Here is a 12,281-nt window from a genome sequence, read left to right as displayed (position 1 = left end):
AGCATTTGAGATCTTGCTCCCCAGTATGTTGTCAATTTGGCTCAAATACATTCTTTTTAAAACATATGTTTTTATTGATATTCCAGAGAGGAAAGGAGGAGAGAAGGAGAGAAACATCTATGTGAGAGAGAACCATTGATTGCCTGCCTCTTGCATGCCCCCTACTGGGATCGAGCTGGCAACCCGGGCATGTGCCCTGACCAGGAATCAAAAAGGTGACCTCTCAGTGCACGGGATGACATCCAACCAACTGATCCACACCAGCCAGGGCTCCAATAAATTCTTATAAACATTCTCTTTAAAAAAATAAGAGACGACTTCCAGAAAAAAAAAAAGAACTTTTAATATTGCTTGAAACACTGAAGAGGAAGTAAGAACGTGCTAGGAATCCTTCAGTATAATATGATCCAGACATGAGAGATCCTTAAATTTTTTCTTTAAATAGTAGACATGTTTCTCTACTATTAAAAAACTGGAGATTTTTTAAATGAAGCAGAAGCCTTATTGTTCCCCTTTGTCCTCAGGTTCCTCTTCTTTCTTTCCCTCTACCTCTTCTTCCTTTTTTCCCTCTACCTTTTCTTCTTGTTTTCCCTCTACCTCTTCTTCCTTTTTTCTTTTCTTTTTCATACAAAGCAGAAGGAAGCAACATAAAAATAGAGCCATCAAAGGAATAAGCCACAATAAAAAAAGGTAAGACAACTTGGCCTGTGGTCCTTCTTTCGTAGAAGGAGGTGGGCCGCTATCAATACTACCTCCATCGCCTTTTAGCGTGCAGTTGGGAGGTGCCCACCCTTGGCTGCAGTGGCAATGCTGTTTATTATTGCAGACTCCCCTCATGTGGCAGTTCTCACTCTGACAGTCTTGTGACACAAGAGTCATATCGACACACTTCTGGTGGACGCATATCTTTCCTGGACCACACACTGCGCCATCTTTCACTAGACCAATATCAGGTATGGTTATCCCTAAATGATAATCAGTGCCCCAGCAACTGGTGAAATTTAACTGAAGTTGATGTACTGTAGTATGTTCTGTCAGGTTAGGAATAACTGATACGTTTTCACACTGAACTCTCCCACAGAAGATATCTGCGGTATCACATTTTCGGTACCCCTTGTCAATTAGGCCACAGTGGCCAAAACGGCTTCCCTGGGAGTTGATTTCTTTGTAGCACTCCTGAGACGCACTCCTTGCATCTTCTCCAAAAATCGCCCTGCACTGTTTGTCGTGGCTATTACAACTCTTTTCATAGCAGTAGGCATTGTCACCACAGGGGATCCCATCCTGCACATATCCATCTTCTGGGCACTGGTGGGATGTCCCATTGCACCACTCTGGGAGGTCACATTCACTGATCTGTTGTCTGCACAAAGTCCCTGGTGGCATGAGCTTGCAGTCTTTGCAACAGAGCCCAAAAGCACAAGCAGAACCAGGGCTCAGAGTGCAGTTCAACAGACAACAGGGATCTTGTTCACACTGCTTTACAGACCCACAGTCACACTCCTCTCCTCCTTCAACAACTAGGTTCCCACAATACCGTAACCTAAAAATGTTCCCTGGAGATGGAGGAGTGTAAATACATGAACCGGTACGAATCGTAGTGTCCCAATACTGGGCATAACTGCAGTTGCTGAATTTAATTGTTAGCTGTTTCATGGCTGCCATCACGCACCACTTGAAACCACACACACACCATGCAGTGTCATGCTGCATACCCATATTATGACCAAGCTCATGGATCACCGTCAGTGCAAAAGAGTTCACATTGTGGTCTAGGAAAACATCAACTCCAGTATTAAAAGGCTTCCGGCATACTCCCGAAGTGTAGGCAATACCAAGCTTAATCCCAAAAAATTTTTTTATGAAAAGATGGACCACATCATGGTGCAGTCGGCCATCAAGATTGACAAACTTCCAGAGACCAAAGTCATCCAGAAGCTGATCCATGTCATCAGTGGGAACTAGGTTTCTTTGATTCCAGACCTCAACTCCGGTCAAAATTACATTAAGCTTGAAAGGGCGGTATAAGAGATTTATCATACTGACAACATTAAGTAGTTCACGCTGCACCGCTGACACATTACGTCCAGAGTAAAGGTATCGAAAGTAGTCCACAACTATTGCCAGTTCAAGAAATCGCAAGTGAGTCCACCAGTTCACATAAGAACTTTGCATCAGAGTGGACTTAGGCAACTCTTGCAACTCCAATTGGCGTGCTATTTTCTCTTCTGTCAAGCCACATCTCATAGGTGGGAACTGTGTGCCATCACTGTCTATCTTACACACCAGGTGTTCAAATGTGGTCGAGTGCCTGATGGGCTCAATTTCATAAGCAAGGTCATTTATCTGTAGCATTCCTTGAAAACCTCCAGAACAGGTACTGAGGGCCACCAGGGACCCTGGGACCCCCTGCACATAACCATGGTAGTAGCAGTCATCAGGAACAAAAGGCTGATCCTCCTGGAGGACATGCTGGTCCGTGTAGGTGAACACTGGTAGGTGTCTGGAAACCAGGAACTTCTTGACCCTCATGCGGACAATGTGTCTCTGGCCCCCGAACCGCAGGCTGTAGGAGAGCCAGCCCGGAGCCTTAGCATCTTGGTCCCTGCTGGTCACCTTCAAGGGGATCACGACTTCTCTGGAGAAGCGCTGAGAGGGCTTAGCCTGAGAGTGGCCACAATTGGACAGAGACACCCCAAACCAAAGCAGTAGAAGACTGACCTTGATGTGCACCAGGGCCTCACCCACTGCCATTATGGAACCATTAGTCCAGGGCAGAGAAAGGCGGAGGCATGAGGCACTGCTGGTACAGTTCCTCCCTTGAGCTGCTCAGGGCGCAGGGCTGACCTTTACAGATGTGTGTTTTAGAAGAGTTGGACCATCAGAGCTGCAGTGCTGAGTTGTGAAAATAGAGCTAAAATGGGGTTGGGAGGGAGGAAGAGTGGGAAAGAGAAGGAGAGAGAAGAAAGTGAGGTAAAGTGATTCTTCAATTGGGACAATGCTTGAATCAATAAATTACCTGAGATTGCTCTTATTTATATGTAAGGGGAAGTGGGGGAGGGAGGCAAAAGGGTAGGTTTCCAGAAAAACAGATGAGACTTATAATAGGTGGATTGTGGTTGAACCTGGATAGTAGATACGTAAAGATTTATTACATACTATTTTGTAAACATGTAAACTGGCATAAACATTTTTATATTAAAAACACTGACCGCTAACTCCCACATTTTTCCTCTACTCCAAATCAACTATGACCCTGCTATCTTCAACAGGTATGTGGACCCCCCGCCACCAAAACCCCACCATTTTTGGTCCCTTTATTCAAACAATTTGTTCCATCTCCCCTTTTCTCGTGCAGACATCTTATCTATTCCCCATTCTGGTTGAAGTTAGCTATCAAAGTAAGCCCCACTTAAGGGAATCATTAGTTTTGAGACCCTCTCCAATGAAGTCAATTTTTTATTTTATAATGCATGCTTATCTGCAGAAAGAACCAGACAAATGGCCAAGGAGGCAGCCATGCTGATGGAGTGATATGGGGTGGAGCTGCTAGTTGGGGGCAAGGCAAACAGCCCAATTGCCTACAACATAAAGGCAGCAGCCTTCTCTCTACCCAGCCCAGGACATTGTGTTCTCAATCACAAGACACTTACCTTGGTTGCATAAATACAGATTCTATTCTGTTTTTGCATGACTGGTGAGTTAGCTGAATTCTCTAGAGAAAGTTGGGCTGAGGAATTTAAACCTAGAATCAGTTTGTTAAAATGTTCAAAAGACCACAATTTGAGTGAACTGACATCACTCCTGTTGCAAATATAAATTTTAGCTCAGGCAAAAACTAATTTTTCTCATTCACTGACTTTCAGTTAAAAGTATCGATAATTTGCCTGGTGGCATGGCTCGGTGGTTGAGTGTCGACCTATAAACCAGAAGGTCATGGTTCGATTGCTGGTCAGGGCACATGCAGGGGCTGTGAGTTTGATCCAGTAGGGGACATGTAGGAGGCAGCCGATCAATGATTCTCTCTCACATCCATGTTTCTCTCTCCTTAAAATCAATAAAACCATTAAAAAAAAAAGAACACCTGCATACATGTGGGTAATTTTTTAGAATGAATAGCTACCAAAAACCAAGAATATTATTTTTTTAAAATATATTTTTAATGATTTCAGAGAGGAAGAGAGAGGGGGAGAGAGATAGAAGCATCAATGATGAGAGCGAATCCTTGATCGGCTGCTTCCTGAATGCCCCCTACTGGGGATTAAGCCCGCAACCTGGGCATGTGACCTGACTGGAATGGAACCCGGGCCCCTTCAGTCCGCAGGCTGACGTTCTATCCACTGAGCCGGCTAGGGCCAAAAACCAAGAATATTAGATGAAACCTCTTCAAGAAAGCATCTCTGACAGAGGTGAAATCCTAATTACCAGATTTCGTCCCAGGTCTCTCTCCATGATACCCTTGGTATTTGCTACAGATCTGGAGATATTAAGTTGGGTAAGCATTTGTTGGAAGAGGCTTATCTTCTATAAAAATAAAGCATAGCCCTAACCAGTTTGGCTCAGTGGATAGAGCGTCGGCCTGCGGACTGAAGGGTCCCAGGTTCGATTCCGGTCAAGGGCATGTGCCTTGGTTGCGGGCACATCCCCGGTTGAGGGTGTGCAGGAGGCAGCTGGTCAATGTTTCTCTCTCGTCGATGTTTCTAACTTTCTATCCCTCTTCCTTCCTCTCTGTAAAAAATCAATAAAATATATATTAAAAAAAAGAAAGAAAAAGAAAAGCATAATATGACTTTCTGGACAAAACTGGGGCTGCAAGGGAAGCTTGGGTCCTGGGTGCCTGCCGGCAGCCTGAGAGAAGCCCATGTCCCGGGTGCCAGAGGGGAAGCCGGTGCCGGCAGCTGGGGGAAGAAAGGCCTACTCTTGCATGAATTTTGTGCACCAGGCCTCTTGTTAACAATAAAATGCTATAAAGAAAGTAACCCATATTAAATTTTATCAGAAACATGATGTGGGCATAGAAAAGTTTATTGCCAAGAATCTTTGAGACGTATCAGGCTTTGTCACTGCTGCATGACTCCAAAGATAAGCTCTGAAGGAACATCACCTGCCATTAATTATGTGAACTGGTGTCACCCCAAAGCCCTTCCTTTCCAGCATTATCAGCACTTCAAGTAGTGTCTCCTCTGTATCGATTATTAATTCTTTCTCCTACAGGATATCCCCAAAGCATGTATACACACTTTAACAGTTGACAGCTCAACTGACATTTCTTTCTTTTCAGCCAGACTACGTTTTGAAAACAGAAAATTCATCCTAAAATGCTACTGGGAGTTTGAAAATGCAGTTGAAGTACAAACACTGCTTGTATAATTATTTTAACAGCTGATAACTCACTTAATTTTCACTCCTTTTCAGGTTTAACTGACTTGGAATAATGGGTGAAGCCAGACTAAGCTTTGAACAAAGAAAATTTATCCACTAGACTTTTTTTAATGGGCGTACATAAAAGATAAAAAGTTTGTGGTACAAAACCTGCAACAGTTGACAAATTGAGGGCACACAAATACCAAATGAAATTATTCTTTTTAAAAAAAATATGTTTCTATTGACTTTTAGAGTGAGAGGGATAGAGATAGCAACATCAATGAGAAAGAAACATCATCGAAATGCTGCCTCCTGCATGCCCCCTACTGGGGACTGAGTACCTGACCTGGGAATCAAACTGGTGACTTCTTGGTTCAGGGGCTGACAATCACTCTCTGAGCCACAAAAGCCAGGCGAAATGATTCTTGATATTCGCGATTCCATTGCTTCGCGTTATCAGCAGTGCCAGGACCAGAAAGGGCATCAGTTTGAAAACAGGTGTTGACAACAAAAATTATTCATTTATGTAGATGCTTTAACATTTTAAAAATGAACTGTATGTTAATAAACACTAACTTATATAATCATTCAAAATGTGTATACATTCTTTGGGACACCCTATATTTCCAGCAGCTATAACAAACCCCTTCCTTACCATGTCTCCACTCATTCTCAGTCATGGCCTAATTCAGTGTTTCTCAAACTTGGGTTAGAAACCATCCAGGGTCATGAACTCAATTTAGTGAGCCACAGCTAAATGAAACCCCAAAAACAGATATCAGACAGCTTCACAGAGATCATGATCATGTCACCTGCTATGACCTGTCACCATAGAAGCTAGAGCAGCATTCTGCTTTCCCTTCTAATACTAATTATCAACTATTTTCTAAACTCCAAAACTAAAACTTATACCTTGTCTATGAAGCTGGAGCTGAGGCTCTGCGTGGTGCCTTTCTCCATCGCTATTTGGCTTCCTGAAGTTTTACCAAGAAGGGCACTAGAGGGAGAATAAAAGGCAAAAGCAGAGGCGAAGGGACTTGTTACTACCTATTTGCCTGCTGTGACTTTCTGTAAATCCCCAGCAGTGGAGCCTTGCTCTGATGGTGAGGGTTGGTTACCACAAAGACCCGGAACTAGTTCCATCAAGCCCTGTCAAAGGTACCAGTACCGCAGGACAGGGCGCCCTCCTGAGGACTGGATGTATAGAGCTACGCTCCAGTACCCTAGGCAGTGCACACCAGTCAGCCAGGGTCCCTCTCTGATGTTCCAGGCCATGCCCAAAGTGCAAGCCCCAGGGATATGGCACCTCTCTCCGAGATCTGAGTCCCAGTTATGGTGGAACTTCTTCCAAGTCCCTAAGAAACCGGCACAAACTCAGCATTACCTTATAAGAGGTACAGCTATCGGCTCCACGATGCTCCTTTTCTGAGTTCCTAAATTACCAGCATCACCTGGGAAATGCCCAATCTTCTACAGTCCAGGTCTAGATATGTGAGGCCCTTATGAGAGTTTCTACTTTATGATAACCCCAACCTCTTCCGTTTGTTCCCCCATTCTTAGGGGTGGATCTCCTACTGGCAACTCATACCTCAGTACGCCCCAGTGTTGTTTCCTTTTTATCTATTCAGGTTTTTAGTTCCTTTTAAAAATTTTCTTATATTAATTATGCTTAGATTTTTCTCTTTTCTGACTAGATCCTGATAGATATAGACTTTGGTAGCAAGAGTGCTGCCAAGACAGACAAAATGGGACTCTGGGATTGGTTTGAGCATATCCATGGCTTTAACACATTGCTGAGCTCCTGTCCAATGGGGAATGGGCATGTAGTAACATCACAAATTACCACCCAATATGGATTGTGATGAAATGTCCTATTGAAGCAAGTGTGTGGGGGGCCAAGCTGTGATGATGATTAAAAGTACCTCAAGGACAGAGGGGCAGGTTGACCATATTGAATTCTACTGCAGAAGTTGCAAATGAAGTTCAAGGTTCTAAATTCTCAGCCCAGACAGCTGAGAATGGTGGACCTAAAAGAATGTCTCATTTGTTTTAGACACAGGCCTACCTCATAGAAAATCAAATTTTAACTGTCGAGTTTCAGAACCACAATGTAAGTTGAATACATAGATTTGCCAAGATTTGAGTGGGAAGTTAGGATACTGAGAAGGGAAAGAACCTTGATACTTGCAAAGGGGCATTCCATCTGGACTTGATTGCTTCTAAAGATCTAAAGCAGGGGTCCTCAAACTACGGCCCATGGGCCACATGAAAATACAAATATTGTATTTGTTCCCGTTTTGTTTTTTTACTTCAAAATAAGAAATGTGCAGTGTGCACAGGAATTTGTTCATAGTTTTTTTTTAAACAATAGTCCAGCCCTCCAATGGTCTGAGGGACAGTGAACTAGCCCCCTGTTTAAAAAGTTTGAGGACCCCTGGGTTAGGGAATTGACTTGAGCCACCATTGTCTCAACAGAACAATCGGTGCATAGCTTTTAGCCCTTGCTAAAGCCCAAGGTCTATCAGCCTTCTGTGTTCCCTGCTGCACTTTCATGATAGTGTAGACAATGTATAGCTTCAAGCAATACCTTTGTGCCCCCAACAACAGCCTGCACTTAGAGGGCTGCATCCACAGCATTTGTCTACAGCAGAAAAGTGGAACGTCCGGCCCGTGGGCCGTATAAGGCCCTTTAAATCATTTGGTCTGCCCCCTGACAAGGCATTAGGGGTGAGTTAATTAAATGTTTGACCCAAGTATAGCCGGCTAATTTTTAAGCTGATAATTTTGTATGGCCCTCAAATGATGTTACAAATTGAAACCTTGGGTATACAATTCTTTTGGACCTCTCCTGGAAAGCCCTGTAGAATACACATCAGTGAATGTGAGCTTCCCGACTGGTACAAAGGAAGATCAAGGTGGTGCACTGAGGATTTCTATGTGCAGGATGAGACGACTTGTGGTGACAGTACCTACTATTACCTCAAAATGTCCAACAGTCACCCTAGTTGGTTTGGCTCAGTGGCTAGAGCGTCGGCCTGTGTACTGAAGGGTCCCGGGTTTGATTCGGGTCAAGAGCACATGTCCAGGTTGCAGACTTGATCCCTAATAGGGGGCGTGCAGGAGGCAATCCATCAATGACTCTCTCATCATTGATGTCTATCTCTCCTCTCCCATCACCTCTGATATCAATAAAAATACATATGCATGAGGAGTGGTATCAATTCTTTCTCAACTGTGACTACAGATTAGAGAAATGTCATCAGAGAGGACTGTGCCATGCCATGATGAAGAGCTCTGCCACTGTCAGTATGGGTGGGCTCCTTCCTACTGTGAGTTTACAGGCTATGGAGATAGCTCAGACAGCAGCCCAGCTCCCAGGGTCAATCTCCTTCCCTCACTATTAACAGAAATTCTTTGCACAATTATTTTCTATTCACACACTTTTTCCTTGCCTTAACATCTTATGGTCTGTTTGTTTGTAGTCCTCACTGGAGGATATGCCCCTCAAACCTGATTTTAGAGAGGGGAAAAGAGAGAGAAAGAGAGAGAGAAACAGAGACCCAGCCAGAGAGAAAGAGAGAAACATCAATTGGTTGCTTCCTGTATGCCCCCCACTAGGGATCAAAGTCGCAGTCTAGGTATGTGCCCTGACTAGGAATCAAACTGGCAACCTTTCAATGTATGGGATGATGCTCCAGCCAACTGAGCTACACTGGCCAGGGCTCAATGTCTTATGTTTTTATCAGAGTACTATTTTTAAGAGTTCCTAAACAAGAAAATACCCTTATAACTGAAAACAGGAAATGAAAGAACTGCAAAATATTTACTGGTTCAAAGAAAATATCTTTGGGGGGGGAGCTGCTGGGGAGAGGTCAATTGGGGGAATAGGGAGGAGACTTATGTAATATTTTAAACACTAAAGAATTTTAAATATATATATGTCTTTGGAAAGAGAAGATACTTGCATGATCATTGTCCAATGACCCACAGTCCATTAATTTAGAAAGCGTGATCAAAAGATAGATTTTCTTGGTTCTTTATGTTTAACCCTAATATATAAAAAGCCAGGTGCCATCATGACCTAAACGACCAGATGGACGACCAAACAGCAGGCTAGGGAGCTAAGGGAGCAGGAGCTGTGGGTCCCTGACCACCCGTGGCACAGTGGCAGGAGGAGGGAGCTGTGGGCCCAAAGGACCAAATGACCAGTCCGGCTCTCACGGCGTGGCAGGGCAGGGCCGCGGAGGCCGAGGAGCCTCGCAGGGCAGGGGCTGTGAGCATGGAGCTTCGCGGGGCAGCTGAGGTGGAGGAGTGTCGCGGGGCCATGGGCATGGGCGGCTGAGGCCAAGGAGCCTTGTGGGGGCGGAGGCTGTGAATGTGGAGGTTCACGGGGCAGGGGCCACAGAGGTGAAGGAGCGATGCTGGGCAGTGGACATGGCCCTGATTGCAGCTAGGCCTAGGGATCTTAACTCGCATGATTTAATCGTGGGCTGGGCCTCCAGTCTATAATAAAAGCATAATATGCTAATTAGACCAGACTTCCTTCAGGATGAAGCCGTGGTGGTGATGGTGGCCAGGCCCCTTGCACAAATTTCGTGCATTGGGCCTCTAGTTGAAAGATCAATAGCCACTCAACTTCTGAAACTAAATGTCTTTTTCTTTTCCTTAGTAAGTTCTCAGTTCTTTCCAATTATGGCAGTGTTGCACTCAGTAGGGAATCCTGGAAATGTGTTCCAGTGCTTTCATCACATTAGCCCTGTGGCTACACCCTTTAACCAGGTCTAAGGGAACAAGTGTGTGGCATAATCACCAAGACAAAGTATTAAAAGGCACAAGTTCTCTTTGTAATATCTGGAGAACTGGTAGAGCAAATCAAAAGAAAGAACAAGGCTTATAAACAAAATAGCCAGAAAAGGGCCCCGAAATTATAAAGAAATATAAAAAGACAAAAGTCATAGAGTCAAAGGAAAGCACAGTAAAACATACTTTGTTTTTATGATCTTCATAAAAGTAAGCAATGACCTGAAAAGTTCTCCAGTGAATTTATTTCACAAAGGAATCTAGTGAGAAAAAGTATAGTATAAAATAAAAATAATAAATGGGCCAAACCTTAGAGTTACTGCTGTGGCTATTAGAAACCACATGTGTCTGTGTCTGTGTGTATATGTAGTGTCAAGTACACTGTGCAGAGCTGTGAAGATTCTCTTGCCCTCCAAGTTGCTCAGTGTCCAGCTGGGGTAAAAAGACAATACAGAATTATAGTGGAGTGGTAAGATGGTGTGCACAGGGTTCTTGGCAGCACAAGTTATTGGAGTGGAGGGAAGGCAATCAGAAACACTTCCAAAGAGAGATAACAACTGAGTTACCTCAGAAGGAAAAGTGATAATGAAAACAGCCAACGCTTGCCCTAACCGGTTTGGCTTAGTGGATAGAGCATCAGCCTGTGGACTCAAGAGTCCCAGGTTCGATTCCGGTCAAGGGCATGTTCCTTGGTTGCAGGCACATCACCGGTTGAGGGTGTGCAGGAGTCAGCTGATGGATGTTTCTCTCTCATCGATGTTTCTAACTCTCTATCCCTCTCCTTTCCTCTCTGTAAAAAATCAATAAAATATGTTTTTTTTTAAGAAAAAGAAAATAGCCAACGCTTATTGAGTACTTAGCAAGTATCAGGTTCTAACCTAAAATAATATTAATATTAATGAATTCATTTAACTTTCAAAACAATCCTAACAGATGCATTTTGCTATTATCCCCATTTTATAGTTGGGAGAACCTAAGCACAGAAGGATTGGTTAACTTATGAGACATATCTGGAAAAAAGTGAAGTTGTATTTGAACCCTAGACTTTGCTCTACATCATTAAATGAGTGTTTAAAGTCTGAGGATCCAAGTTCTGTCACTTAGTATTAATAACAACTTGAGTACACTTTAACCTCCACCAATTTTTACTTCCTTGTTTGAAACACGGCTATTAAAACTTCCAAGGTTCTTGCAGACATTGGAGACTGCACAAGTACAATACCAGTCACACAGTAAGGATGGTGAGAACAATGTGACCCTCTGCACTCTACTGGGCAAAAGTGAAGGGCAAGAACTCAACCTCTTGCTGAGGAATGATATTGCTCAAGATCCAAAGTATGAATTGGGCCAAGACTATTAGGGTGGAATTGTCGAAGTCATTCTAAAATGTTAGTCATCGTACAATGGACACAGTCGTGCATTCATTCATCCTTTCATTCAACAAAGATTTACTGATGTTGGGCACTGTGAGAAATGCTGGGGATACAGCAGCAAGCAAAGCTGACGTTGCTCATGGATGTTAAAGTCTAACACAGACGCCAGGTACTAAACAAGTAACTAAGTACAATTGTGTTGAGAATCCCCGAAAAAGAAAATTAGGGCCTATGACAATGTATAAACTAGTCTGTGATTCAGAAAAGGCTTCCCTGAGGAAGAGACATTTGATCTGAGATGTAAAAATGAAGCAAAAATAAGCAAGCTGAAAGACAGAATGCATCGAGAAACCAAGATGGCGGCATAGGTTAACGCCAGAGATTGCTGCCTCGAACAACCAATTCAAATTACACCTAAAAGACGGAACGGACATCATCCAGAACCACAGGAGGGCTGGCTGAGTGGAAATTCTACAACTAGGAGTAAAGAGGATATCATACCCAGACTCAGAGGAGGCGCAGTGCTTCAGTGAAATTCTCAGGTGCGTTTGCACGCGGAGCGGGCTGGCGGCACGGAGGGCGCGGTTGTTGTTTAAAATCGGGAGGGAGCTTGAGACTCTGAGCTCCAGATCCGGGCGAGTCGCTAGGGACTCAGACTCAAACGGGAGAAGCGGGACTGTCTGGCCTCGGTCGGAACTCGAGGGCAGCTTTCTCTCTGAGGCTTGCAGCGGTTGCTGGGACTCT

At 43.9% G+C, this 12,281-nt stretch overlaps 2 protein-coding genes across 2 annotated transcripts in view; both read right to left on the bottom strand.

The window, feature by feature from the left end:
- Window positions 1–308: 308 nt before the first annotated feature.
- On the bottom strand, window positions 309–2,829 carry LOC102756663 (disintegrin and metalloproteinase domain-containing protein 20). The gene has a single exon (XM_006760740.2). It carries the CDS (start codon window positions 2,752–2,754, stop codon window positions 502–504), a length of 2,253 nt encoding a protein of 750 aa, XP_006760803.1. The 5' UTR covers window positions 2,755–2,829; the 3' UTR covers window positions 309–501.
- Window positions 2,776–12,281, bottom strand: part of MED6 (mediator complex subunit 6) — a 30,158-nt gene continuing 20,652 nt past the window's right edge. The window contains exon 9 of the mRNA XM_006760741.2: window positions 2,776–2,914. Within this exon, the coding sequence (XP_006760804.1) occupies window positions 2,830–2,914 (85 nt within the window). The 3' untranslated portion in view covers window positions 2,776–2,829. The remainder of the gene's footprint in view (window positions 2,915–12,281) is intronic.

This window comes from Myotis davidii, unplaced genomic scaffold (assembly GCF_000327345.1).
Source record: "Myotis davidii unplaced genomic scaffold, ASM32734v1 scaffold17, whole genome shotgun sequence".
In the NCBI taxonomy this organism is placed as follows: Eukaryota; Metazoa; Chordata; class Mammalia; order Chiroptera; family Vespertilionidae; genus Myotis; species Myotis davidii.
This window is presented reverse-complemented; position numbering and strand designations above follow the sequence as displayed.